The 25,653-nt window shown below is 51.0% G+C and overlaps 1 protein-coding gene and 1 long non-coding RNA gene across 3 annotated transcripts in view; one reads left to right on the forward strand and one right to left on the reverse strand.

The window, feature by feature from the left end:
- Positions 1–25,653, reverse strand: part of LOC134929640 (uncharacterized) — a 74,224-nt gene that overhangs the window by 45,827 nt on the left and 2,744 nt on the right. The window lies entirely within an intron of this gene.
- The window catches only part of LOC134929634 (indolethylamine N-methyltransferase-like), a 125,046-nt gene continuing 123,693 nt past the window's right edge, over positions 24,301–25,653 (forward strand). Inside the window, exon 1 of the mRNA XM_063925218.1 lies at positions 24,301–24,444. Within this exon, the coding sequence (XP_063781288.1) occupies positions 24,306–24,444 (139 nt within the window). The 5' untranslated portion in view covers positions 24,301–24,305. The remainder of the gene's footprint in view (positions 24,445–25,653) is intronic.

Genomic DNA, 25,653 nt, shown 5'->3' on the forward strand with positions numbered 1-25,653 from the left:
TGCTAGCACCCTCCTATGTCACTTCATCCAGCTTTCCCATGTGTCACTCCTGCTAACACCCTCCTATGTCACTTCATCCAGCTTTCCCATGTGTCACTCCTGCTAGAACCCTCATGTGTCACTTCATCCAGCTTTCCCATGTGTCACTCCTGCTAGCACCCTCCTATGTCACTTCATCCAGCTTTCCCATGTGTCACTCCTGCTAGCACCCTCCTATGTCACTTCATCCAGCTTTCCCATGTGTCACTCCCGCTAGCACCCTCCTATGTCACTTCATCCAGCTTTCCCATGTGTCACTCCTGCTAGCACCCTCCTATGTCTCTTCATCCAGCTTTCCCATGTGTCACTCCAGCTAGCACCCTCCTATGTCACTTCATCCAGCTTTCCCATGTGTCACTCCTGCTAGCACCCTCCTATGTCACTTCATCCAGCTTTCCCATGTGTCACTCCTGCTAGCACCCTCCTATGTCACTTCATCCAGCTTTCCCATGTGTCACTCCTGCTAGAACCCTCATGTGTCACTTCATCCAGCTTTCCCATGTGTCACTCCTGCTAGCACCCTCCTATGTCACTTCATCCAGCTTTCCCATGTGTCACTCCTGCTAGCACCCTCCTGTGTCACTTCATCCAGCTTTCCCATGTGTCACTCCTGCTAGCACCCTCCTATGTCACTTCATCCAGCTTTCCCATGTGTCACTCCTGCTAGCACCCTCCTATGTCACTTCATCCAGCTTTCCCATGTGTCACTTCTGCTAGCACCCTCATGTGTCACTTCATCCAGCTTTCCCATGTGTCACTCCTGCTAGCACCCTCATGTGTCACTTCATCCAGCTTTCCCATGTGTCACTCCTGCTAGCACCCTCATGTGTCACTTCATCCAGCTTTCCCATGTGTCACTCCTGCTAGCACCCTCATGTGTCACTTCATCCAGCTTTCCCATGTGTCACTCCTGCTAGCACCCTCCTATGTCACTTCATCCAGCTTTCCCATGTGTCACTCCTGCTAGAACCCTCATGTGTCACTTCATCCAGCTTTCCCATGTGTCACTCCTGCTAGCACCCTCCTATGTCACTTCATCCAGCTTTCCCATGTGTCACTCCTGCTAGCACCCTCCTATGTCACTTCATCCAGCTTTCCCATGTGTCACTCCTGCTAGAACCCTCATGTGTCACTTCATCCAGCTTTCCCATGTGTCACTCCTGCTAGCACCCTCCTATGTCACTTCATCCAGCTTTCCCATGTGTCACTCCTGCTAGCACCCTCCTATGTCACTTCATCCAGCTTTCCCATGTGTCACTCCTACTAGCACCCTCCTATGTCACTTCATCCAGCTTTCCCATGTGTCACTCCTGCTAGCACCCTCCTATGTCACTTCATCCAGCTTTCCCATGTGTCACTCCTGCTAGAACCCTCATGTGTCACTTCATCCAGCTTTCCCATGTGTCACTCCTGCTAGCACCCTCCTATGTCACTTCATCCAGCTTTCCCATGTGTCACTCCTGCTAGCACCCTCATGTGTCACTTCATCCAGCTTTCCCATGTGTCACTCCTGCTAGCACCCTCATGTGTCACTTCATCCAGCTTTCCCATGTGTCACTCCTGCTAGCACCCTCATGTATCACTTCATCCAGCTTTCCCATGTGTCACTCCTGCTAGCACCCTCATGTGTCACTTCATCCAGCTTTCCCATGTGTCACTCCTGCTAGAACCCTCATGTGTCACTTCATCCAGCTTTCCCATGTGTCACTCCTGCTAGCACCCTCATGTGTCACTTCATCCAGCTTTCCCATGTGTCACTCCTGCTAGCACCCTCCTATGTCACTTCATCCAGCTTTCCCATGTGTCACTCCTGCTAGCACCCTCCTATGTCACTTCATCCAGCTTTCCCATGTGTCACTCCCGCTAGCACCCTCCTATGTCACTTCATCCAGCTTTCCCATGTGTCACTCCTGCTAGCACCCTCCTATGTCACTTCATCCAGCTTTCCCATGTGTCACTCCTGCTAGAACCCTCATGTGTCACTTCATCCAGCTTTCCCATGTGTCACTCCTGCTAGCACCCTCCTATGTCACTTCATCCAGCTTTCCCATGTGTCACTCCTGCTAGCACCCTCCTATGTCACTTCATCCAGCTTTCCCATGTGTCACTCCTGCTAGCACCCTCATGTGTCACTTCATCCAGCTTTCCCATGTGTCACTCCTGCTAGCACCCTCCTATGTCACTTCATCCAGCTTTCCCATGTGTCACTCCTGCTAGCACCCTCCTATGTCACTTCATCCAGCTTTCCCATGTGTCACTCCTGCTAGCACCCTCCTATGTCACTTCATCCAGCTTTCCCATGTGTCACTCCTGCTAGCACCCTCCTATGTCACATCATCCAACTTTCCCATGTGTCACTCCTGCTAGCACCCTCCTATGTCACTTCATCCAGCTTTCCCATGTGTCACTCCTGCTAGCACCCTCCTATGTCACTTCATCCAGCTTTCCCATGTGTCACTCCCGCTAGCACCCTCCTGTCACTTCATCCAGCTTTCCCATGTGTCACTCCTGCTAGCACCCTCCTATGTCACTTCATCCAGCTTTCCCATGTGTCACTCCTGCTAGCACCCTCCTATGTCACTTCATCCAGCTTTCCCATGTGTCACTCCTGCTAACACCCTCCTATGTCACTTCATCCAGCTTTCCCATGTGTCACTCCTGCTAGAACCCTCATGTGTCACTTCATCCAGCTTTCCCATGTGTCACTCCTGCTAGCACCCTCCTATGTCACTTCATCCAGCTTTCCCATGTGTCACTCCTGCTAGCACCCTCCTATGTCACTTCATCCAGCTTTCCCATGTGTCACTCCCGCTAGCACCCTCCTATGTCACTTCATCCAGCTTTCCCATGTGTCACTCCTGCTAGCACCCTCCTATGTCTCTTCATCCAGCTTTCCCATGTGTCACTCCAGCTAGCACCCTCCTATGTCACTTCATCCAGCTTTCCCATGTGTCACTCCTGCTAGCACTCTCCTATGTCACTTCATCCAGCTTTCCCATGTGTCACTCCTGCTAGCACCCTCCTATGTCACTTCATCCAGCTTTCCCATGTGTCACTCCTGCTAGAACCCTCATGTGTCACTTCATCCAGCTTTCCCATGTGTCACTCCTGCTAGCACCCTCCTATGTCACTTCATCCAGCTTTCCCATGTGTCACTCCTGCTAGCACCCTCCTGTGTCACTTCATCCAGCTTTCCCATGTGTCACTCCTGCTAGCACCCTCCTATGTCACTTCATCCAGCTTTCCCATGTGTCACTCCTGCTAGCACCCTCCTATGTCACTTCATCCAGCTTTCCCATGTGTCACTTCTGCTAGCACCCTCATGTGTCACTTCATCCAGCTTTCCCATGTGTCACTCCTGCTAGCACCCTCATGTGTCACTTCATCCAGCTTTCCCATGTGTCACTCCTGCTAGCACCCTCCTATGTCACCTCATCCAGCTTTCCCATGTGTCACTCCTGCTAGCACCCTCCTATGTCACTTCATCCAGCTTTCCCATGTGTCACTCCTGCTAGAACCCTCATGTGTCACTTCATCCAGCTTTCCCATGTGTCACTCCTGCTAGCACCCTCCTATGTCACTTCATCCAGCTTTCCCATGTGTCACTCCTGCTAGCACCCTCCTATGTCACTTCATCCAGCTTTCCCATGTGTCACTCCTGCTAGAACCCTCATGTGTCACTTCATCCAGCTTTCCCATGTGTCACTCCTGCTAGCACCCTCCTATGTCACTTCATCCAGCTTTCCCATGTGTCACTCCTGCTAGCACCCTCCTATGTCACTTCATCCAGCTTTCCCATGTGTCACTCCTACTAGCACCCTCCTATGTCACTTCATCCAGCTTTCCCATGTGTCACTCCTGCTAGCACCCTCCTATGTCACTTCATCCAGCTTTCCCATGTGTCACTCCTGCTAGAACCCTCATGTGTCACTTCATCCAGCTTTCCCATGTGTCACTCCTGCTAGCACCCTCCTATGTCACTTCATCCAGCTTTCCCATGTGTCACTCCTGCTAGCACCCTCATGTGTCACTTCATCCAGCTTTCCCATGTGTCACTCCTGCTAGCACCCTCATGTGTCACTTCATCCAGCTTTCCCATGTGTCACTCCTGCTAGCACCCTCATGTATCACTTCATCCAGCTTTCCCATGTGTCACTCCTGCTAGCACCCTCATGTGTCACTTCATCCAGCTTTCCCATGTGTCACTCCTGCTAGAACCCTCATGTGTCACTTCATCCAGCTTTCCCATGTGTCACTCCTGCTAGCACCCTCATGTGTCACTTCATCCAGCTTTCCCATGTGTCACTCCTGCTAGCACCCTCCTATGTCACTTCATCCAGCTTTCCCATGTGTCACTCCTGCTAGCACCCTCCTATGTCACTTCATCCAGCTTTCCCATGTGTCACTCCCGCTAGCACCCTCCTATGTCACTTCATCCAGCTTTCCCATGTGTCACTCCCGCTAGCACCCTCCTATGTCACTTCATCCAGCTTTCCCATGTGTCACTCCTGCTAGCACCCTCCTATGTCACTTCATCCAGCTTTCCCATGTGTCACTCCTGCTAGCACCCTCCTATGTCACTTCATCCAGCTTTCCCATGTGTCACTCCTGCTAGAACCCTCATGTGTCACTTCATCCAGCTTTCCCATGTGTCACTCCTGCTAGCACCCTCATGTGTCACCTCATCCAGCTTTCCCATGTGTCACTCCTGCTAGAACCCTCATGTGTCACTTCATCCAGCTTTCCCATGTGTCACTCCTGCGAGAACCCTCATGTGTCACTTCATTCAGCTTTCCCATGTGTCACTCCTGCTAGCACCCTCATGTGTCACTTCATCCAGCTTTCCCATGTGTCACTCCTGCTAGCACCCTCCTATGTCACTTCATCCAGCTTTCCCATGTGTCAATCCCGCTAGCACCCTCCTATGTCACTTCATCCAGCTTTCCCATGTGTCGCTCCTGCTAGAGCCCTCATGTGTCACTTCATCCAGCTTTCCCATGTGTCACTCCTGCTAGCACCCTCCTATGTCACTTCATCCAGCTTTCCCATGTGTCACTCCTGCTAGCACCCTCCTATGTCACTTCATCCAGCTTTCCCATGTGTCACTCCTGCTAGAACCCTCATGTGTCACTTCATCCAGCTTTCCCATGTGTCACTCCTGCTAGCACCCTCCTATGTCACTTCATCCAGCTTTCCCATGTGTCACTCCTGCTAGCACCCTCCTATGTCACTTCATCCAGCTTTCCCATGTGTCACTCCTGCTAGCACCCTCCTATGTCACCTCATCCAGCTTTCCCATGTGTCACTCCTGCTAGCACCCTCCTATGTCACTTCATCCAACTTTCCCATGTGTCACTCCTGCTAGCACCCTCCTATGTCACTTCATCCAGCTTTCCCATGTGTCACTCCTGCTAGAACCCTCCTATGTCACCTCATCCAGCTTTCCCATGTGTCACTCCTGCTAGCACCCTCATGTGTCACTTCATCCAGCTTTCCCATGTGTCACTCCTGCTAGCACCCTCCTATGTCACTTCATCCAGCTTTCCCATGTGTCACTCCTGCTAGCACCCTCCTATGTCACCTCATCCAGCTTTCCCATGTGTCACTCCTGCTAGCACCCTCCTATGTCACTTCATCCAGCTTTCCCATGTGTCACTCCTGCTAGCACCCTCATGTGTCACTTCATCCAGCTTTCCCATGTGTCACTCCTGCTAGCACCCTCCTATGTCACTTCATCCAGCTTTCCCATGTGTCACTCCTGCTAGCACCCTCCTATGTCACTTCATCCAGCTTTCCCATGTGTCACTCCTGCTAGCACCCTCCTATGTCACTTCATCCAGCTTTCCCATGTGTCACTCCTGCTAGAACCCTCATGTGTCACTTCATCCAGCTTTCCCATGTGTCACTCCTGCTAGCACCCTCCTATGTCACTTCATCCAGCTTTCCCATGTGTCACTCCTGCTAGCACCCTCCTATGTCACTTCATCCAGCTTTCCCATGTGTCACTCCTGCTAGCACCCTCATGTGTCACTTCATCCAGCTTTCCCATGTGTCACTCCTGCTAGCACCCTCCTATGTCACTTCATCCAGCTTTCCCATGTGTCACTCCTGCTAGCACCCTCCTATGTCACTTCTTTCAGCTTTCCCATGTGTCACTCCTGCTAGCACCCTCATGTGTCACTTCATCCAGCTTTCCCATGTGTCACTCCTGCTAGGACCCTCCAATGTCACTTCATCCAGCTTTCCCATGTGTCACTCCTGCTAGCACCCTCATGTGTCACTTCATCCAGCTTTCCCATGTGTCACTCCTGCTAGCACCCTCATGTGTCACTTCATCCAGCTTTCCCATGTGTCACTCCTGCTAGCACCCTCCTATGTCACTTCATCCAGCTTTCCCATGTGTCACTCCTGCTAGCACCCTCCTATGTCACTTCATCCAGCTTTCCCATGTGTCACTCCTGCTAGAACCCTCATGTGTCACTTCATCCAGCTTTCCCATGTGTCACTCCTGCTAGCACCCTCCTGTGTCACTTCATCCAGCTTTCCCATGTGTCACTCCTGCTAGCACCCTCCTATGTCACTTCATCCAGCTTTCCCATGTGTCACTCCTGCTAGAACCCTCATGTGTCACTTCATCCAGCTTTCCCATGTGTCACTCCTGCTAGCACCCTCCTATGTCACTTCATCCAGCTTTCCCATGTGTCACTCCTGCTAGCACCCTCCTATGTCACTTCATCCAGCTTTCCCATGTGTCACTCCTGCTAGCACCCTCCTATGTCACTTCATCCAGCTTTCCCATGTGTCACTCCTGCTAGCACCCTCCTATGTCACTTCATCCAGCTTTCCCATGTGTCACTCCTGCTAGAACCCTCATGTGTCACTTCATCCAGCTTTCCCATGTGTCACTCCTGCTAGCACCCTCCTATGTCACTTCATCCAGCTTTCCCATGTGTCACTCCTGCTAGCACCCTCATGTGTCACTTCATCCAGCTTTCCCATGTGTCACTCCTGCTAGCACCCTCATGTGTCACTTCATCCAGCTTTCCCATGTGTCACTCCTGCTTGCACCCTCATGTATCACTTCATCCAGCTTTCCCATGTGTCACTCCTGCTAGCACCCTCATGTGTCACTTCATCCAGCTTTCCCATGTGTCACTCCTGCTAGCACCCTCCTATGTCACTTCATCCAGCTTTCCCATGTGTCACTCCTGCTAGCACCCTCCTATGTCACTTCATCCAGCTTTCCCATGTGTCACTCCTGCTAGCACCCTCCTATGTCACTTCATCCAGCTTTCCCATGTGTCACTCCTGCTAGCACCCTCCTATGACACTTCATCCAGCTTTCCCATGTGTCACTCCTGCTAGCACCCTCCTATGTCACTTCATCCAGCTTTCCCATGTGTCACTCCTGCTAGCACCCTCATGTGTCACTTCATCCAGCTTTCCCATGTGTCACTTCTGCTAGCACCCTCATGTGTCACTTCATCCAGCTATCCCATGTGTCACTCCTGCTAGCACCCTCCTATGTCACTTCATCCAGCTTTCCCATGTGTCACTCCTGCTAGCACCCTCCTATGTCACCTCATCCAGCTTTCCCATGTGTCACTCCTGCTAGCACCCTCCTATGTCACTTCATCCAGCTTTCCCATGTGTCACTCCTGCTAGCACCCTCATGTGTCACTTCATCCAGCTTTCCCATGTGTCACTCCTGCTAGCACCCTCCTATGTCACTTCATCCAGCTTTCCCATGTGTCACTCCTGCTAGCACCCTCCTATGTCACTTCATCCAGCTTTCCCATGTGTCACTCCTGCTAGCACCCTCCTATGTCACTTCATCCAGCTTTCCCATGTGTCACTCCTGCTAGAACCCTCATGTGTCACTTCATCCAGCTTTCCCATGTGTCACTCCTGCTAGCACCCTCCTATGTCACTTCATCCAGCTTTCCCATGTGTCACTCCTGCTAGCACCCTCCTATGTCACTTCATCCAGCTTTCCCATGTGTCACTCCTGCTAGCACCCTCATGTGTCACTTCATCCAGCTTTCCCATGTGTCACTCCTGCTAGCACCCTCCTATGTCACTTCATCCAGCTTTCCCATGTGTCACTCCTGCTAGCACCCTCCTATGTCACTTCTTTCAGCTTTCCCATGTGTCACTCCTGCTAGCACCCTCCTATGTCACTTCATCCAGCTTTCCCATGTGTCACTTCTGCTAGCACCCTCATGTGTCACTTCATCCAGCTTTCCCATGTGTCACTCCTGCTAGCACCCTCATGTGTCTCTTCATCCAGCTTTCCCATGTGTCACTCCTGCTAGAACCCTCCTATGTCACTTCATCCAGCTTTCCCATGTGTCACTCCTGCTAGCACCCTCCTATGTCACTTCATCCAGCTTTCCCATGTGTCACTCCTGCTAGCACCCTCCTATGTCACTTCATCCAGCTTTCCCATGTGTCACTCCTGCTAGCACCCTCCTATGACACTTCATCCAGCTTTCCCATGTGTCACTCCTGCTAGCACCCTCCTATGTCACTTCATCCAGCTTTCCCATGTGTCACTCCTGCTAGCACCCTCATGTGTCACTTCATCCAGCTTTCCCATGTGTCACTTCTGCTAGCACCCTCATGTGTCACTTCATCCAGCTATCCCATGTGTCACTCCTGCTAGCACCCTCCTATGTCACTTCATCCAGCTTTCCCATGTGTCACTCCTGCTAGCACCCTCCTATGTCACCTCATCCAGCTTTCCCATGTGTCACTCCTGCTAGCACCCTCCTATGTCACTTCATCCAGCTTTCCCATGTGTCACTCCTGCTAGCACCCTCATGTGTCACTTCATCCAGCTTTCCCATGTGTCACTCCTGCTAGCACCCTCCTATGTCACTTCATCCAGCTTTCCCATGTGTCACTCCTGCTAGCACCCTCCTATGTCACTTCATCCAGCTTTCCCATGTGTCACTCCTGCTAGCACCCTCCTATGTCACTTCATCCAGCTTTCCCATGTGTCACTCCTGCTAGAACCCTCATGTGTCACTTCATCCAGCTTTCCCATGTGTCACTCCTGCTAGCACCCTCCTATGTCACTTCATCCAGCTTTCCCATGTGTCACTCCTGCTAGCACCCTCCTATGTCACTTCATCCAGCTTTCCCATGTGTCACTCCTGCTAGCACCCTCATGTGTCACTTCATCCAGCTTTCCCATGTGTCACTCCTGCTAGCACCCTCATGTGTCACTTCATCCAGCTTTCCCATGTGTCACTCCTGCTAGGACCCTCCAATGTCACTTCATCCAGCTTTCCCATGTGTCACTCCTGCTAGCACCCTCATGTGTCACTTCATCCAGCTTTCCCATGTGTCACTCCTGCTAGCACCCTCATGTGTCACTTCATCCAGCTTTCCCATGTGTCACTCCTGCTAGCACCCTCCTATGTCACTTCATCCAGCTTTCCCATGTGTCACTCCTGCTAGCACCCTCCTATGTCACTTCATCCAGCTTTCCCATGTGTCACTCCTGCTAGAACCCTCATGTGTCACTTCATCCAGCTTTCCCATGTGTCACTCCTGCTAGCACCCTCCTATGTCACTTCATCCAGCTTTCCCATGTGTCACTCCTGCTAGCACCCTCCTATGTCACTTCATCCAGCTTTCCCATGTGTCACTCCTGCTAGAACCCTCATGTGTCACTTCATCCAGCTTTCCCATGTGTCACTCCTGCTAGCACCCTCCTATGTCACTTCATCCAGCTTTCCCATGTGTCACTCCTGCTAGCACCCTCCTATGTCACTTCATCCAGCTTTCCCATGTGTCACTCCTGCTAGCACCCTCCTATGTCACTTCATCCAGCTTTCCCATGTGTCACTCCTGCTAGCACCCTCCTATGTCACTTCATCCAGCTTTCCCATGTGTCACTCCTGCTAGCACCCTCATGTATCACTTCATCCAGCTTTCCCATGTGTCACTCCTGCTAGCACCCTCATGTGTCACTTCATCCAGCTTTCCCATGTGTCACTCCTGCTAGAACCCTCATGTGTCACTTCATCCAGCTTTCCCATGTGTCACTCCTGCTAGCACCCTCATGTGTCACTTCATCCAGCTTTCCCATGTGTCACTCCTGCTAACACCCTCCTATGTCACTTCATCCAGCTTTCCCATGTGTCACTCCTGCTACCACCCTCCTATGTCACTTCATCCAGCTTTCCCATGTGTCACTCCCGCTAGCACCCTCCTATGTCACTTCATCCAGCTTTCCCATGTGTCACTCCTGCTAGCACTCTCATGTGTCACTTCATCCAGCTTTCCCATGTGTCACTCCTGCTAGCACCCTCCTATGTCACTTCATCCAGCTTTCCCACGTGTCACTCCTGCTAGCACCCTCCTATGTCACTTCATCCAGCTTTCCCATGTGTCACTCCTGCTAGAACCCTCATGTGTCACTTCATCCAGCTTTCCCATGTGTCACTCCTGCTAGCACCCTCATGTGTCACCTCATCCAGCTTTCCCATGTGTCACTCCTGCTAGAACCCTCATGTGTCACTTCATCCAGCTTTCCCATGTGTCACTCCTGCTAGAACCCTCATGTGTCACTTCATTCAGCTTTCCCATGTGTCACTCCTGCTAGCACCCTCATGTGTCACTTCATCCAGCTTTCCCATGTGTCACTCCCGCTAGCACCCTCCTATGTCACTTCATCCGGCTTTCCCATGTGTCACTCCCGCTAGCACCCTCCTATGTCACTTCATCCAGCTTTCCCATGTGTCACTCCTGCTAGAACCCTCATGTGTCACTTCATCCAGCTTTCCCATGTGTCACTCCTGCTAGCACCCTCCTATGTCACTTCATCCAGCTTTCCCATGTGTCACTTCTGCTAGCACCCTCATGTGTCACTTCATCCAGCTTTCCCATGTGTCACTCCTGCTAGCACCCTCATGTGTCACTTCATCCAGCTTTCCCATGTGTCACTCCTGCTAGAACCCTCCTATGTCACTTCATCCAGCTTTCCCATGTGTCACTCCTGCTAGCACCCTCCTATGTCACTTCATCCAGCTTTCCCATGTGTCACTCCTGCTAGCACCCTCCTATGTCACTTCATCCAGCTTTCCCATATGTCACTCCTGCTAGCACCCTCCTATGTCACTTCATCCAGCTTTCCCATGTGTCACTCCTGCTAGCACCCTCCTATGTCACTTCATCTAGCTTTCCCATGTGTCACTCCTGCTAGCACCCTCCTATGTCACTTCATCCAGCTTTCCCATGTGTCACTCCTGCTAGCACCCTCCTATGTCACTTCATCCAGCTTTCCCATGTGTCACTCCTGCTAGCACCCTCCTATGTCACTTCATCCAGCTTTCCCATGTGTCACTCCTGCTAGCACCCTCCTATGACACTTCATCCAGCTTTCCCATGTGTCACTCCTGCTAGCACCCTCCTATGTCACTTCATCCAGCTTTCCCATGTGTCACTCCTGCTAGCACCCTCATGTGTCACTTCATCCAGCTTTCCCATGTGTCACTTCTGCTAGCACCCTCATGTGTCACTTCATCCAGCTATCCCATGTGTCACTCCTGCTAGCACCCTCCTATGTCACTTCATCCAGCTTTCCCATGTGTCACTTCTGCTAGCACCCTCATGTGTCACTTCATCCAGCTATCCCATGTGTCACTCCTGCTAGCACCCTCATGTGTCACTTCATCCAGCTTTCCCATGTGTCACTCCTGCTAGCACCCTCATGTGTCACTTCATCCAGCTTTCCCATGTGTCACTCCTGCTAGCACCCTCCTATGTCACTTCATCCAGCTTTCCCATGTGTCACTCCTGCTAGCACCCTCCTATGTCACTTCATCCAGCTTTCCCATGTGTCACTCCTGCTAGCACCCTCCTATGTCACTTCATCCAGCTTTCCCATGTGTCACTCCCGCTAGCACCCTCCTATGTCACTTCATCCAGCTTTCCCATGTGTCACTCCTGCTAGCACCCTCCTATGTCACTTCATCCAGCTTTCCCATGTGTCACTCCTGCTAGCACCCTCCTATGTCACTTCATCCAGCTTTCCCATGTGTCACTCCTGCTAGAACCCTCATGTGTCACTTCATCCAGCTTTCCCATGTGTCACTCCTGCTAGCACCCTCATGTGTCACCTCATCCAGCTTTCCCATGTGTCACTCCTGCTAGAACCCTCATGTGTCACTTCATCCAGCTTTCCCATGTGTCACTCCTGCGAGAACCCTCATGTGTCACTTCATTCAGCTTTCCCATGTGTCACTCCTGCTAGCACCCTCATGTGTCACTTCATCCTGCTTTCCCATGTGTCACTCCTGCTAGCACCCTCCTATGTCACTTCATCCAGCTTTCCCATGTGTCAATCCCGCTAGCACCCTCCTATGTCACTTCATCCAGCTTTCCCATGTGTCGCTCCTGCTAGAGCCCTCATGTGTCACTTCATCCAGCTTTCCCATGTGTCACTCCTGCTAGCACCCTCCTATGTCACTTCATCCAGCTTTCCCATGTGTCACTCCTGCTAGCACCCTCCTATGTCACTTCATCCAGCTTTCCCATGTGTCACTCCTGCTAGAACCCTCATGTGTCACTTCATCCAGCTTTCCCATGTGTCACTCCTGCTAGCACCCTCCTATGTCACTTCATCCAGCTTTCCCATGTGTCACTCCTGCTAGCACCCTCCTATGTCACTTCATCCAGCTTTCCCATGTGTCACTCCTGCTAGAACCCTCATGTGTCACTTCATCCAGCTTTCCCATGTGTCACTCCTGCTAGCACCCTCCTATGTCACTTCATCCAGCTTTCCCATGTGTCACTCCTGCTAGCACCCTCCTATGTCACTTCATCCAGCTTTCCCATGTGTCACTCCTACTAGCACCCTCCTATGTCACTTCATCCAGCTTTCCCATGTGTCACTCCTGCTAGCACCCTCCTATGTCACTTCATCCAGCTTTCCCATGTGTCACTCCTGCTAGAACCCTCATGTGTCACTTCATCCAGCTTTCCCATGTGTCACTCCTGCTAGCACCCTCCTATGTCACTTCATCCAGCTTTCCCATGTGTCACTCCTGCTAGCACCCTCATGTGTCACTTCATCCAGCTTTCCCATGTGTCACTCCTGCTAGCACCCTCATGTGTCACTTCATCCAGCTTTCCCATGTGTCACTCCTGCTAGCACCCTCATGTATCACTTCATCCAGCTTTCCCATGTGTCACTCCTGCTAGCACCCTCATGTGTCACTTCATCCAGCTTTCCCATGTGTCACTCCTGCTAGAACCCTCATGTGTCACTTCATCCAGCTTTCCCATGTGTCACTCCTGCTAGCACCCTCATGTGTCACTTCATCCAGCTTTCCCATGTGTCACTCCTGCTAGCACCCTCCTTTGTCACTTCATCCAGCTTTCCCATGTGTCACTCCTGCTAGCACCCTCCTATGTCACTTCATCCAGCTTTCCCATGTGTCACTCCTGCTAGCACCCTCCTATGTCACTTCATCCAGCTTTCCCATGTGTCACTCCCGCTAGCACCCTCCTATGTCACTTCATCCAGCTTTCCCATGTGTCACTCCTGCTAGCACCCTCCTATGTCACTTCATCCAGCTTTCCCATGTGTCACTCCTGCTAGCACCCTCCTATGTCACTTCATCCAGCTTTCCCATGTGTCACTCCTGCTAGAACCCTCATGTGTCACTTCATCCAGCTTTCCCATGTGTCACTCCTGCTAGCACCCTCATGTGTCACCTCATCCAGCTTTCCCATGTGTCACTCCTGCTAGAACCCTCATGTGTCACTTCATCCAGCTTTCCCATGTGTCACTCCTGCGAGAACCCTCATGTGTCACTTCATTCAGCTTTCCCATGTGTCACTCCTGCTAGCACCCTCATGTGTCACTTCATCCAGCTTTCCCATGTGTCACTCCTGCTAGCACCCTCCTATGTCACTTCATCCAGCTTTCCCATGTGTCAATCCCGCTAGCACCCTCCTATGTCACTTCATCCAGCTTTCCCATGTGTCGCTCCTGCTAGAGCCCTCATGTGTCACTTCATCCAGCTTTCCCATGTGTCACTCCTGCTAGCACCCTCCTATGTCACTTCATCCAGCTTTCCCATGTGTCACTCCTGCTAGCACCCTCCTATGTCACTTCATCCAGCTTTCCCATGTGTCACTCCTGCTAGAACCCTCATGTGTCACTTCATCCAGCTTTCCCATGTGTCACTCCTGCTAGCACCCTCCTATGTCACTTCATCCAGCTTTCCCATGTGTCACTCCTGCTAGCACCCTCCTATGTCACTTCATCCAGCTTTCCCATGTGTCACTCCTGCTAGCACCCTCCTATGTCACCTCATCCAGCTTTCCCATGTGTCACTCCTGCTAGCACCCTCCTATGTCACTTCATCCAACTTTCCCATGTGTCACTCCTGCTAGCACCCTCCTATGTCACTTCATCCAGCTTTCCCATGTGTCACTCCTGCTAGAACCCTCCTATGTCACCTCATCCAGCTTTCCCATGTGTCACTCCTGCTAGCACCCTCATGTGTCACTTCATCCAGCTTTCCCATGTGTCACTCCTGCTAGCACCCTCCTATGTCACTTCATCCAGCTTTCCCATGTGTCACTCCTGCTAGCACCCTCCTATGTCACTTCATCCAGCTTTCCCATGTGTCACTCCTGCTAGAACCCTCATGTGTCACTTCATCCAGCTTTCCCATGTGTCACTCCTGCTAGAACCCTCCTATGTCACTTCATCCAGCTTTCCCATGTGTCACTCCTGCTAGCACCCTCCTATGTCACTTCATCCAGCTTTCCCATGTGTCACTCCTGCTAGCACCCTCCTATGTCACTTCATCCAGCTTTCCCATGTGTCACTCCTGCTAGCACCCTCCTATGTCACTTCATCCAGCTTTCCCATGTGTCACTCCTGCTAGAACCCTCATGTGTCACTTCATCCAGCTTTCCCATGTGTCACTCCTGCTAGCACCCTCCTATGTCACTTCATCCAGCTTTCCCATGTGTCACTCCTGCTAGCACCCTCATGTGTCACTTCATCCAGCTTTCCCATGTGTCACTCCTGCTAGCACCCTCATGTGTCACTTCATCCAGCTTTCCCATGTGTCACTCCTGCTTGCACCCTCATGTATCACTTCATCCAGCTTTCCCATGTGTCACTCCTGCTAGCACCCTCATGTGTCACTTCATCCAGCTTTCCCATGTGTCACTCCTGCTAGAACCCTCATGTGTCACTTCATCCAGCTTTCCCATGTGTCACTCCTGCTAGCACCCTCATGTGTCACTTCATCCAGCTTTCCCATGTGTCACTCCTGCTAGCACCCTCCTATGTCACTTCATCCAGCTTTCCCATGTGTCACTCCTGCTAGCACCCTCCTATGTCACTTCATCCAGCTTTCCCATGTGTCACTCCCGCTAGCACCCTCCTATGTCACTTCATCCAGCTTTCCCATGTGTCACTCCTGCTAGCACTCTCATGTGTCACTTCATCCAGCTTTCCCATGTGTCACTCCTGCTAGCACCCTCCTATGTCACTTCATCCAGCTTTCCCACGTGTCACTCCTGCTAGCACCCTCCTATGTCACTTCATCCAGCTTTCCCATGTGTCACTCCTGCTAGAACCCTCATGTGTCACTTCATCCAGCTTTCCCATGTGTCACTCCTGCTAGCACCCTCATGTGTCACCTCATCCAGCTTTCCCATGTGTCACTCCTGCTAGAACCCTCATGTGTCACTTCATCCAGCTTTCCCATGTGTCACTCCTGCTAGAACCCTCATGTGTCACTTCATTCAGCTTTCCCATGTGTCACTCCTGCTAGCACCCTCATGTGTCACTTCATCCAGCTTTCCCATGTGTCACTCCTGCTAGCACCCTCCTATGTCACTTCATCCGGCTTTCCCATGTGTCACTCCCGCTAGCACCCTCCTATGTCACTTCATCAAGCTTTCCCATGTGTCACTCCTGCTAGCACCCTCATGTGTCACTTCATCCAGCTTTCCCATGTGTCACTCCTGCTAGCACCCTCCTATGTCACTTCATCCAGCTTTCCCATGTGTCACTCCTGCTAGCACCCTCCTATGTCACTTCATCCAGCTTTCCCATGTGTCACTCCTGCTAGAACCCTCATGTGTCACTTCATCCAGCTTTCCCATGTGTCACTCCTGCTAGCACCCTCCTATGTCACTTCATCCAGCTTTCCCATGTGTCACTCCTGCTAGCACCCTCCTATGTCACTTCATCCAGCTTTCCCATGTGTCACTCCTGCTAGAACCCTCATGTGTCACTTCATCCAGCTTTCCCATGTGTCACTCCTGCTAGAACCCTCCTATGTCACTTCATCCAGCTTTCCCATGTGTCACTCCTGCTAGCACCCTCCTATGTCACTTCATCCAGCTTTCCCATGTGTCACTCCTGCTAGCACCCTCCTATGTCACTTCATCCAGCTTTCCCATGTGTCACTCCTGCTAGCACCCTCCTATGTCACTTCATCCAGCTTTCCCATGTGTCACTCCTGCTAGAACCCTCATGTGTCACTTCATCCAGCTTTCCCATGTGTCACTCCTGCTAGCACCCTCCTATGTCACTTCATCCAGCTTTCCCATGTGTCACTCCTGCTAGCACCCTCATGTGTCACTTCATCCAGCTTTCCCATGTGTCACTCCTGCTAGCACCCTCATGTGTCACTTCATCCAGCTTTCCCATGTGTCACTCCTGCTTGCACCCTCATGTATCACTTCATCCAGCTTTCCCATGTGTCACTCCTGCTAGCACCCTCATGTGTCACTTCATCCAGCTTTCCCATGTGTCACTCCTGCTAGAACCCTCATGTGTCACTTCATCCAGCTTTCCCATGTGTCACTCCTGCTAGCACCCTCATGTGTCACTTCATCCAGCTTTCCCATGTGTCACTCCTGCTAGCACCCTCCTATGTCACTTCATCCAGCTTTCCCATGTGTCACTCCTGCTAGCACCCTCCTATGTCACTTCATCCAGCTTTCCCATGTGTCACTCCCGCTAGCACCCTCCTATGTCACTTCATCCAGCTTTCCCATGTGTCACTCCTGCTAGCACTCTCATGTGTCACTTCATCCAGCTTTCCCATGTGTCACTCCTGCTAGCACCCTCCTATGTCACTTCATCCAGCTTTCCCACGTGTCACTCCTGCTAGCACCCTCCTATGTCACTTCATCCAGCTTTCCCATGTGTCACTCCTGCTAGAACCCTCATGTGTCACTTCATCCAGCTTTCCCATGTGTCACTCCTGCTAGCACCCTCATGTGTCACCTCATCCAGCTTTCCCATGTGTCACTCCTGCTAGAACCCTCATGTGTCACTTCATCCAGCTTTCCCATGTGTCACTCCTGCTAGAACCCTCATGTGTCACTTCATTCAGCTTTCCCATGTGTCACTCCTGCTAGCACCCTCATGTGTCACTTCATCCAGCTTTCCCATGTGTCACTCCTGCTAGCACCCTCCTATGTCACTTCATCCGGCTTTCCCATGTGTCACTCCCGCTAGCACCCTCCTATGTCACTTCATCAAGCTTTCCCATGTGTCACTCCTGCTAGAACCCTCATGTGTCACTTCATCCAGCTTTCCCATGTGTCACTCCTGCTAGCACCCTCCTATGTCACTTCATCCAGCTTTCCCATGTGTCACTTCTGCTAGCACCCTCATGTGTCACTTCATCCAGCTTTCCCATGTGTCACTCCTGCTAGCACCCTCATGTGTCACTTCATCCAGCTTTCCCATGTGTCACTCCTGCTAGAACCCTCCTATGTCACTTCATCCAGCTTTCCCATGTGTCACTCCTGCTAGCACCCTCCTATGTCACTTCATCCAGCTTTCCCATGTGTCACTCCTGCTAGCACCCTCCTATGTCACTTCATCCAGCTTTCCCATATGTCACTCCTGCTAGCACCCTCCTATGTCACTTCATCCAGCTTTCCCATGTGTCACTCCTGCTAGCACCCTCCTATGTCACTTCATCTAGCTTTCCCATGTGTCACTCCTGCTAGCACCCTCCTATGTCACTTCATCCAGCTTTCCCATATGTCACTCCTGCTAGCACCCTCATGTGTCACTTCATCCAGCTTTCCCATGTGTCACTCCTGCTAGCACCCTCCTATGTCACTTCATCCAGCTTTCCCATGTGTCACTTCTGCTAGCACCCTCATGTGTCACTTCATCCAGCTTTCCCATGTGTCACTCCTGCTAGCACCCTCATGTGTCTCTTCATCCAGCTTTCCCATGGGTCACTCCTGCTAGAACCCTCCTATGTCACTTCATCCAGCTTTCCCATGTGTCACTCCTGCTAGCACCCTCCTATGTCACTTCATCCAGCTTTCCCATGTGTCACTCCTGCTAGCACCCTCCTATGTCACTTCATCCAGCTTTCCCATGTGTCACTCCTGCTAGCACCCTCCTATGACACTTCATCCAGCTTTCCCATGTGTCACTCCTGCTAGCACCCTCCTATGTCACTTCATCCAGCTTTCCCATGTGTCACTCCTGCTAGCACCCTCATGTGTCACTTCATCCAGCTTTCCCATGTGTCACTTCTGCTAGCACCCTCATGTGTCACTTCATCCAGCTATCCCATGTGTCACTCCTGCTAGCACCCTCCTATGTCACTTCATCCAGCTTTCCCATGTGTCACTTCTGCTAGCACCCTCATGTGTCACTTCATCCAGCTATCCCATGTGTCACTCCTGCTAGCACCCTCATGTGTCACTTCATCCAGCTTTCCCATGTGTCACTCCTGCTAGAACCCTCCTATGTCACTTCATCCAGCTTTCCCATGTGTCACTCCTGCTAGCACCCTCCTATGTCACTTCATCCAGCTTTCCCATGTGTCACTCCTGCTAGCACCCTCCTATGTCACTTCATCCAGCTTTCCCATGTGTCACTCCTGCTAGCACCCTCCTATGTCACTTCATCCAGCTTTCCCATGTGTCACTCCTGCTAGCACCCTCCTATGTCACTTCATCCAGCTTTCCCATGTGTCACTCCTGCTAGCACGCTCCTATGTCACTTCATCCAGCTTTCCCATGTGTCACTCCTGCTAGCACCCTCCTATGTCACTTCATCCAGCTTTCCCATGTGTCACTCCTGCTAGCACCCTCCTATGTCACTTCATCCAGCTTTCCCATGTGTCACTCCTGCTAGCACCCTCATGTGTCACTTCATCCAGCTTTCCCATGTGTCACTTCTGCTAGCACCCTCATGTGTCACTTCATCCAGCTATCCCATGTGTCACTCCTGCTAGCACCCTCCTATGTCACTTCATCCAGCTTTCCCATGTGTCACTTCTGCTAGCACCCTCATGTGTCACTTCATCCAGCTATCCCATGTGTCACTCCTGCTAGCACCCTCATGTGTCACTTCATCCAGCTTTCCCATGTGTCACTCCTGCTAGAACCCTCCTATGTCACTTCATCCAGCTTTCCCATGTGTCACTCCTGCTAGCACCCTCCTATGTCACTTCATCCAGCTTTCCCATGTGTCACTCCTGCTAGCACCCTCCTATGTCACTTCATCCAGCTTTCCCATGTGTCACTCCTGCTAGCACCCTCCTATGTCACTTCATCCAGCTTTCCCATGTGTCACTCCTGCTAGCACCCTCCTATGTCACTTCATCCAGCTTTCCCATGTGTCACTCCTGCTAGCACCCTCCTATGTCACTTCATCCAGCTTTCCCATGTGTCACTCCTGCTAGCACCCTCCTATGTCACTTCATCCAGCTTTCCCATGTGTCACTCCTGCTAGCACCCTCATGTGTCACTTCATCCAGCTTTCCCATGTGTCACTCCTGCTAGCACCCTCCTATGTCACTTCATCCAGCTTTCCCATGTGTCACTTCTGCTAGCACCCTCATGTGTCACTTCATCCAGCTTTCCCATGTGTCACTAGCACCCTCATGTGTCACTTCATCCAGCTTTCCCATGTGTCACTCCTGCTAGAACCCTCCTATGTCACATCATGCAGCTTTCCCATATGTCACTCCTGCTAGAACCCTCATGTGTCACTTCATCCAGCTTTCCCATGTGTCACTCCTGCTAGCACCCTCCTATGTCACTTCATCCAGCTTTCCCATGTGTCACTCCTGCTAGCACCCTCCTATGTCACTTCATCCAGCTTTCCCATGTGTCACTCCTGCTAGCACCCTCCTATATCACTTCATCCAGCTTTCCCACGTGTCACTCCTGCTAGCACCCTCCTATGTCACTTCATCCAGCTTTCCCATGTGTCACTCCTGCTAGCACCCTCCTATGTCACTTCATCCAGCTTTCCCATGTGTCACTCCTGCTAGCACCCTCCTATGTCACCTCATCCAGCTTTCCCATGTGTCACTCCTGCTAGCACCCTCCTATGTCACTTCATCCAGCTTTCCCATGTGTCACTCCTGCTAGCACCCTCATGTGTCACTTCATCCAGCTTTCCCATGTGTCACTCCTGCTAGCACCCTCCTATGTCACTTCATCCAGCTTTCCCATGTGTCACTCCTGCTAGAACCCTCATGTGTCACCTTATCCAGCTTTCCCATGTGTCACTCCTACTAGAACCCTCCTATGTCACTTCATCCAGCTTTCCCACGTGTCACTCCTGCTAGCACCCTCCTATGTCACTTCATCCAGCTTTCCCATGTGTCACTCCTGCTAGCACCCTCCTATGTCACTTCATCCAGCTTTCCCATGTGTCACTCCTGCTAGCACCCTCCTATGTCACTTCATCCAGCTTTCCCATGTGTCACTCCTGCTAGCACCCTCCTATGTCACTTTATCCAGCTTTCCCATGTGTCACTCCTGCTAGCACCCTCCTATGTCACTTCATCCAGCTTTCCCATATGTCACTCCTGCTAGCACCCTCCTATGTCACTTCAGAGCCCCCCCCACCCCCCCTCCCAACTATTGCCATTGTAGTAGCTTTTTATTACCCCTTTCACACCGCACAAATATCCCGGTATCGACCCGGGTTGGTGTGCTGTGTGAATGGGCCATGCCCGAATTCCTGGGTTGCCTGACCAGATAATTATACCGGGGTTATAAGCAGTGTTATTCCTTGGTTGAATACCAGGTCAGTGGCAGCGTAAACGGGTACCCGGGTCGATGGAACCTGTTTACTACATAGGGAGAGGTAGCGCGGAAATGAGCTCATCTCCCAACGCCGCCTCCACCCCCGCTGCCACCCCCCCCCTGTAGCTATGGCAACCAACCCAGCAAATTGCCAGGTCGGGAAGCCACCTGTTAGGGTCCAATGCCGGATCCCACCCGGGAAGGACCGTTTCTAATTCCCGGGTGGGATCCTGCATTGGCGATGTGAAAGGGGCTTAAGGATCCTGTTTGACGGTGTGTGTTTTATCTCTAGTATCTGGCTTCCTCAGTCCTCAGCCCTCGTAGTGCTCCCGATTGTGTCTTTCTGGAGTGCAGTGGTTACCAGATCTATTGTGGTAATGTGACTTCAAGTGTCAGGAGCCACATTTAAAGAAAGAAAGAGCCACATGCAGCTCAAGAGCCACAGGTTGGCCACCACTGATGTACAGTATGTGTGTGTACACACATACACACTCTCTCTCTTGAGAGGCTCTAACTGGTGCAATGTGTATAAGGAGCTACATGGTGCAATGTGTATAACGTGCTCTACCTGGCGCAGTGTGTATAATGGGTTACCTGGCACAATGTCTATAACTGGCTCTACCTGGCGCAGTGTGTTAAGGGGCTACCTGGCGCAATGTGTATAAGGGGTTACCTGGCGCAATGTGTATAATGGGCTACCTGGCGCAAAGTGTATAATGGGCTACCTGGCGCAATGTGTATAAGGAGCTACATGGTGCAATGTGCATAACGGACTCTACCTGGAACAGTGTGTATAAGGGGCTACCTTGCGCAATGTGTATAATGGGCTGTACCTGGCGCAGTGTGTAAAAGGGGCTCTACCTTGCACTGTGTGTATAAGGGTTTACCTGGCACAATGTGTATAAGAGGCTCTACCTGGTGCAATGTGTACAAGAGGCTCTACCTTGCGCAATGTGTATAACGGTCTCTACCTAGTGCAATGTGTATAACGGGCTCTACCTGGCACAATGTGTATAATGGGCTATACCTGGTGAAATGTGTATAATGGGCTCTACCTGGCACAGTGTGCATAAGGGGCTACTTGTGCAATGTGTAGAAGGGGTTACCTGGTGCAATGTGTATAACGGGCTCTACCTGATGCAATGTGTATAAGGGTCTACCTGGCCCAATGTGTATAAAGGGCTACCTGGCCCAATGTGTATAGGGGCTCTACCTGGTGCAATGTGTATAAGAGGCTCTACCTGGTGTAATGTGTTTAAGGGGCACTACCTGGTGTAATGTGTATAAGGGACTCTTCCTGGCACAATGCGTATAAGGGGCTACCTGGTGCAATGTGTATAAGGGGCTACCTGCGCTTGTATAAAGGGCTACCTGGTGCAATGTGTATAAGGGGCTCTACCTTGTGTAATAGGTAGAAGGGGCTCTACCTGGCGCAAAGTGTATAAGGGGCTCTACCTGGCATAACGTATATAAAAGGCTCTACCTGGTGCAATATGTGTAAGGGGTTCTACCGGCCTAACGTGTATAAGGGGCTCTACGTGGCGCAATGTGTATAAGGGGCTCTGCCTGGCATAACATGTACAGAAGGGGCTCTACATAGCATAATGTGCATAAAAGGGTCTATACCTGGTGTGACGTTCATATAAGGGGCTCTACCTGCAGTAATATGTATAAGGAGCTCTACCTGGCACAATGTGTATAAAGGTCTCTACCTGGTATGTATAAGGGGCATTACTGTGCGGTGTAATGTGACTGTGCAGTGTAATGTGATTTGGTACTATTCTGTGGCCATGCTCCTAGATTTCTAGCGTGCACTTTGGGTGCGCACTGTCCTTATTTTCAAAGGGGATGGGTGCCAAAGGTAACATTCGTCCTGGGTGCCACAAAGTCTAGAACTGGCACTGATTCTAGTACATTTAACTGGAGTAGCAGATCCACTATTTGCAAGTGTCTCCAGGAGGGACACAATGCTCTGCTCCTGGACTTTCCTCTTAAATGATGCTTGCCATCACCTGTGCTGAAACACCTTTCTTATCCATTTAACTGTTCAAAACAGGTGCCAGCAATCCTAAATTTAGGGGGAAGTGCAGGAGCAGAGCATTTTGTCCCTCCTGCAAAGGGTCATGTTGGGAGGTATGCATATGGGATGTAGTTATGTGACTGGCGGTCAGACCGCTGGTCACAATACCAACATCTACATCCAGGGCCGATTCTAGGGCTTTTTGCGCCCCGGGCGGGCAATAGGGGCATGGCTTCATACAGGGGGCATGGTCAGCTACGCCCCCTGTACAGTAGTAGCGCCGCTGAAATGATGTGCAGTGCACGATGACGTCATCGCACACGCACAACAAAGGTCCTCTCCATGAAGGGAAACTAGATGCTACGCGTCTAGTTCCCTTCACAGCGGGATAGAGCGGGCAGCGGCAGCGGGACAGAGCGGGCAGTGGCAGCGGGACAGAGCGGGCAGCGGGGGGCACAGCAGCAGCGGATCTTGCCATGGTGCAGCGCCCTCCGGAAGGCGGCGCCCCGGGCAAAAGTCCTGTTTGCCCGTGGCAAGATCCGCTACTGTCTACATCCCGACTCCTCGAAATCCCGACAGTCGGCATGCCGACTAGAAGGGAATATTCCCACTTGTGGGTGTCCACGACACCCATAGAGGGAGAATAGAACCTATGGCGAGTGCAGATCACCACCAAGCCCACAGCATGGCAAGCGTAGTGAGCCTGCAAGGGGGTTTGTTGCGCTTGCCACCCTCCTCCCCCTCCCCCCCCTGTCGGCATTCTGCTGCTGGGATCCCACCATACTTTTACTGTTTGCTATTAGATGTCATGATGCCATGATGTAACCACTTGGATTTTAACAAGAATCAAAGATTGGTTCGCGGCCACACACCCTTTTGAACATGTCAGAAGTCCTGCTGCCCTGGTATCAAAATGGTGGGAGGTATTGATTACAAAAAGGTCTCTATAGAAAAGTGTAGGAGCAAAACGAGTAGGTTTGGGAAGAAGAATAAAGAGTTAATTATATGCTGTATATAACTGCTTTAACACTTTGGAAATATAATTTGCAAAACAAAATTATATATGCTGTGATATGATACAATGTCAATATTTACTATGGAAAGCCACATCCTGGTTACAGGAATAAAAGCTCCTAATAATTCTAGCAATGTTACCAATTCACCAACAGACAGAATGGATTCTAGGATGACTAAGCACTATGGTGTGGATGAGTGTGATCCCAAGAAAATAGTGGACTTATTCTTCTCTCCAGAAACTTTTCCAGAAACCACTACAAATATGATGACATTTCTCCATACAGCATTCGCTACAGGTACACTATGTATATTAAATATAGATAGATTACTTGTGTCTGTATAAGTGTAGGTATAAGTGTGCATGTAAAATGTGATCGAGTAGTTGTTTTGCATAAGTCACTTGTCCTGTGTATTCTAATTTTACATATATAACTTGTATGTACATTTATATGTAGTGTTTGTGTGTGTATGTGTGCAGAGCCGGATTTAGGGGGTCATACAGTTCTGATCGCTGCTGTGCATTTTTGCACAGTGGGCGATCAGGCCATAACAGCGCATGCATATGCACCGCAACGCGCACGTGAGTCGGACAACAATGGGGATCGCCGGTCAGCGACGGGATGGTGCGAAAAATCCGTTTGCACGTCCGTTCGCAAGGTGCTTGACAGGGGGAGGCCGTTTGAGGGAGGTAACTGACCATTTACTGGGAGTGTCAGGGAAAATGCAGGCGTCACCGAGCGTATTCAGGGAGGGTGTCTGACGTCAGCTCCGGCCCTGATCAGCCTGAATTTATCACACTGGAAGAGTAAGTGCTGGGCTGTGCAGAGACTGCACATAGTGAATGTTGGCAGCTCGGCGTACGCATAGAATCGCACACTTGCACAGCCCCTTGTAGGCGGTGACTATCTGAACGCAGATAGCAAATAACACAGCCCAGCAATGAGATCTGAATGACCTCCTTAGTCCTCATGGGGCGCTAGGCAAGGTACCGGTTTGGGGCCCCTTCCTTTAACAATCCATAGCACTATATTTTCATTCCTGATTCATGCCCTTTACATTACTGTATATGTCATTTCTTCTCCTTATAGTCAACTTCTTAAATCTTTAAACATTACATATATTACAAACAAAAGGAATTTAAAAAGTCAGTGTGACATTGTGTATCAGTGTCCCCAATACACCATTATGTCACACATCAGTGTCCCCAATACATAACATGCCACACATCAGTGTCCCCAATACACCATTATGTTACACATCAGTGTCCCCAATACACAACTTGCCACACATCAGTGTCTCCAACACGCCATTATGTTACACATCAGTTTCCCCAATACACCATTATGTTACACATCAGTTTCCCCAATACACCATTATGTCACACATCAGTGTCCCCAGTACACCATCATGTCACACATCAGTGTCCCCAGTACACCATTATGTTACACATCAGTGTCCCCAATACACAACTTGCCACACATCAGTGTCTCCAACACGCCATTATG

The sequence above is a fragment of the Pseudophryne corroboree genome, chromosome 1, assembly GCF_028390025.1.
Source record: "Pseudophryne corroboree isolate aPseCor3 chromosome 1, aPseCor3.hap2, whole genome shotgun sequence".
Taxonomy (NCBI): Eukaryota; Metazoa; Chordata; class Amphibia; order Anura; family Myobatrachidae; genus Pseudophryne; species Pseudophryne corroboree.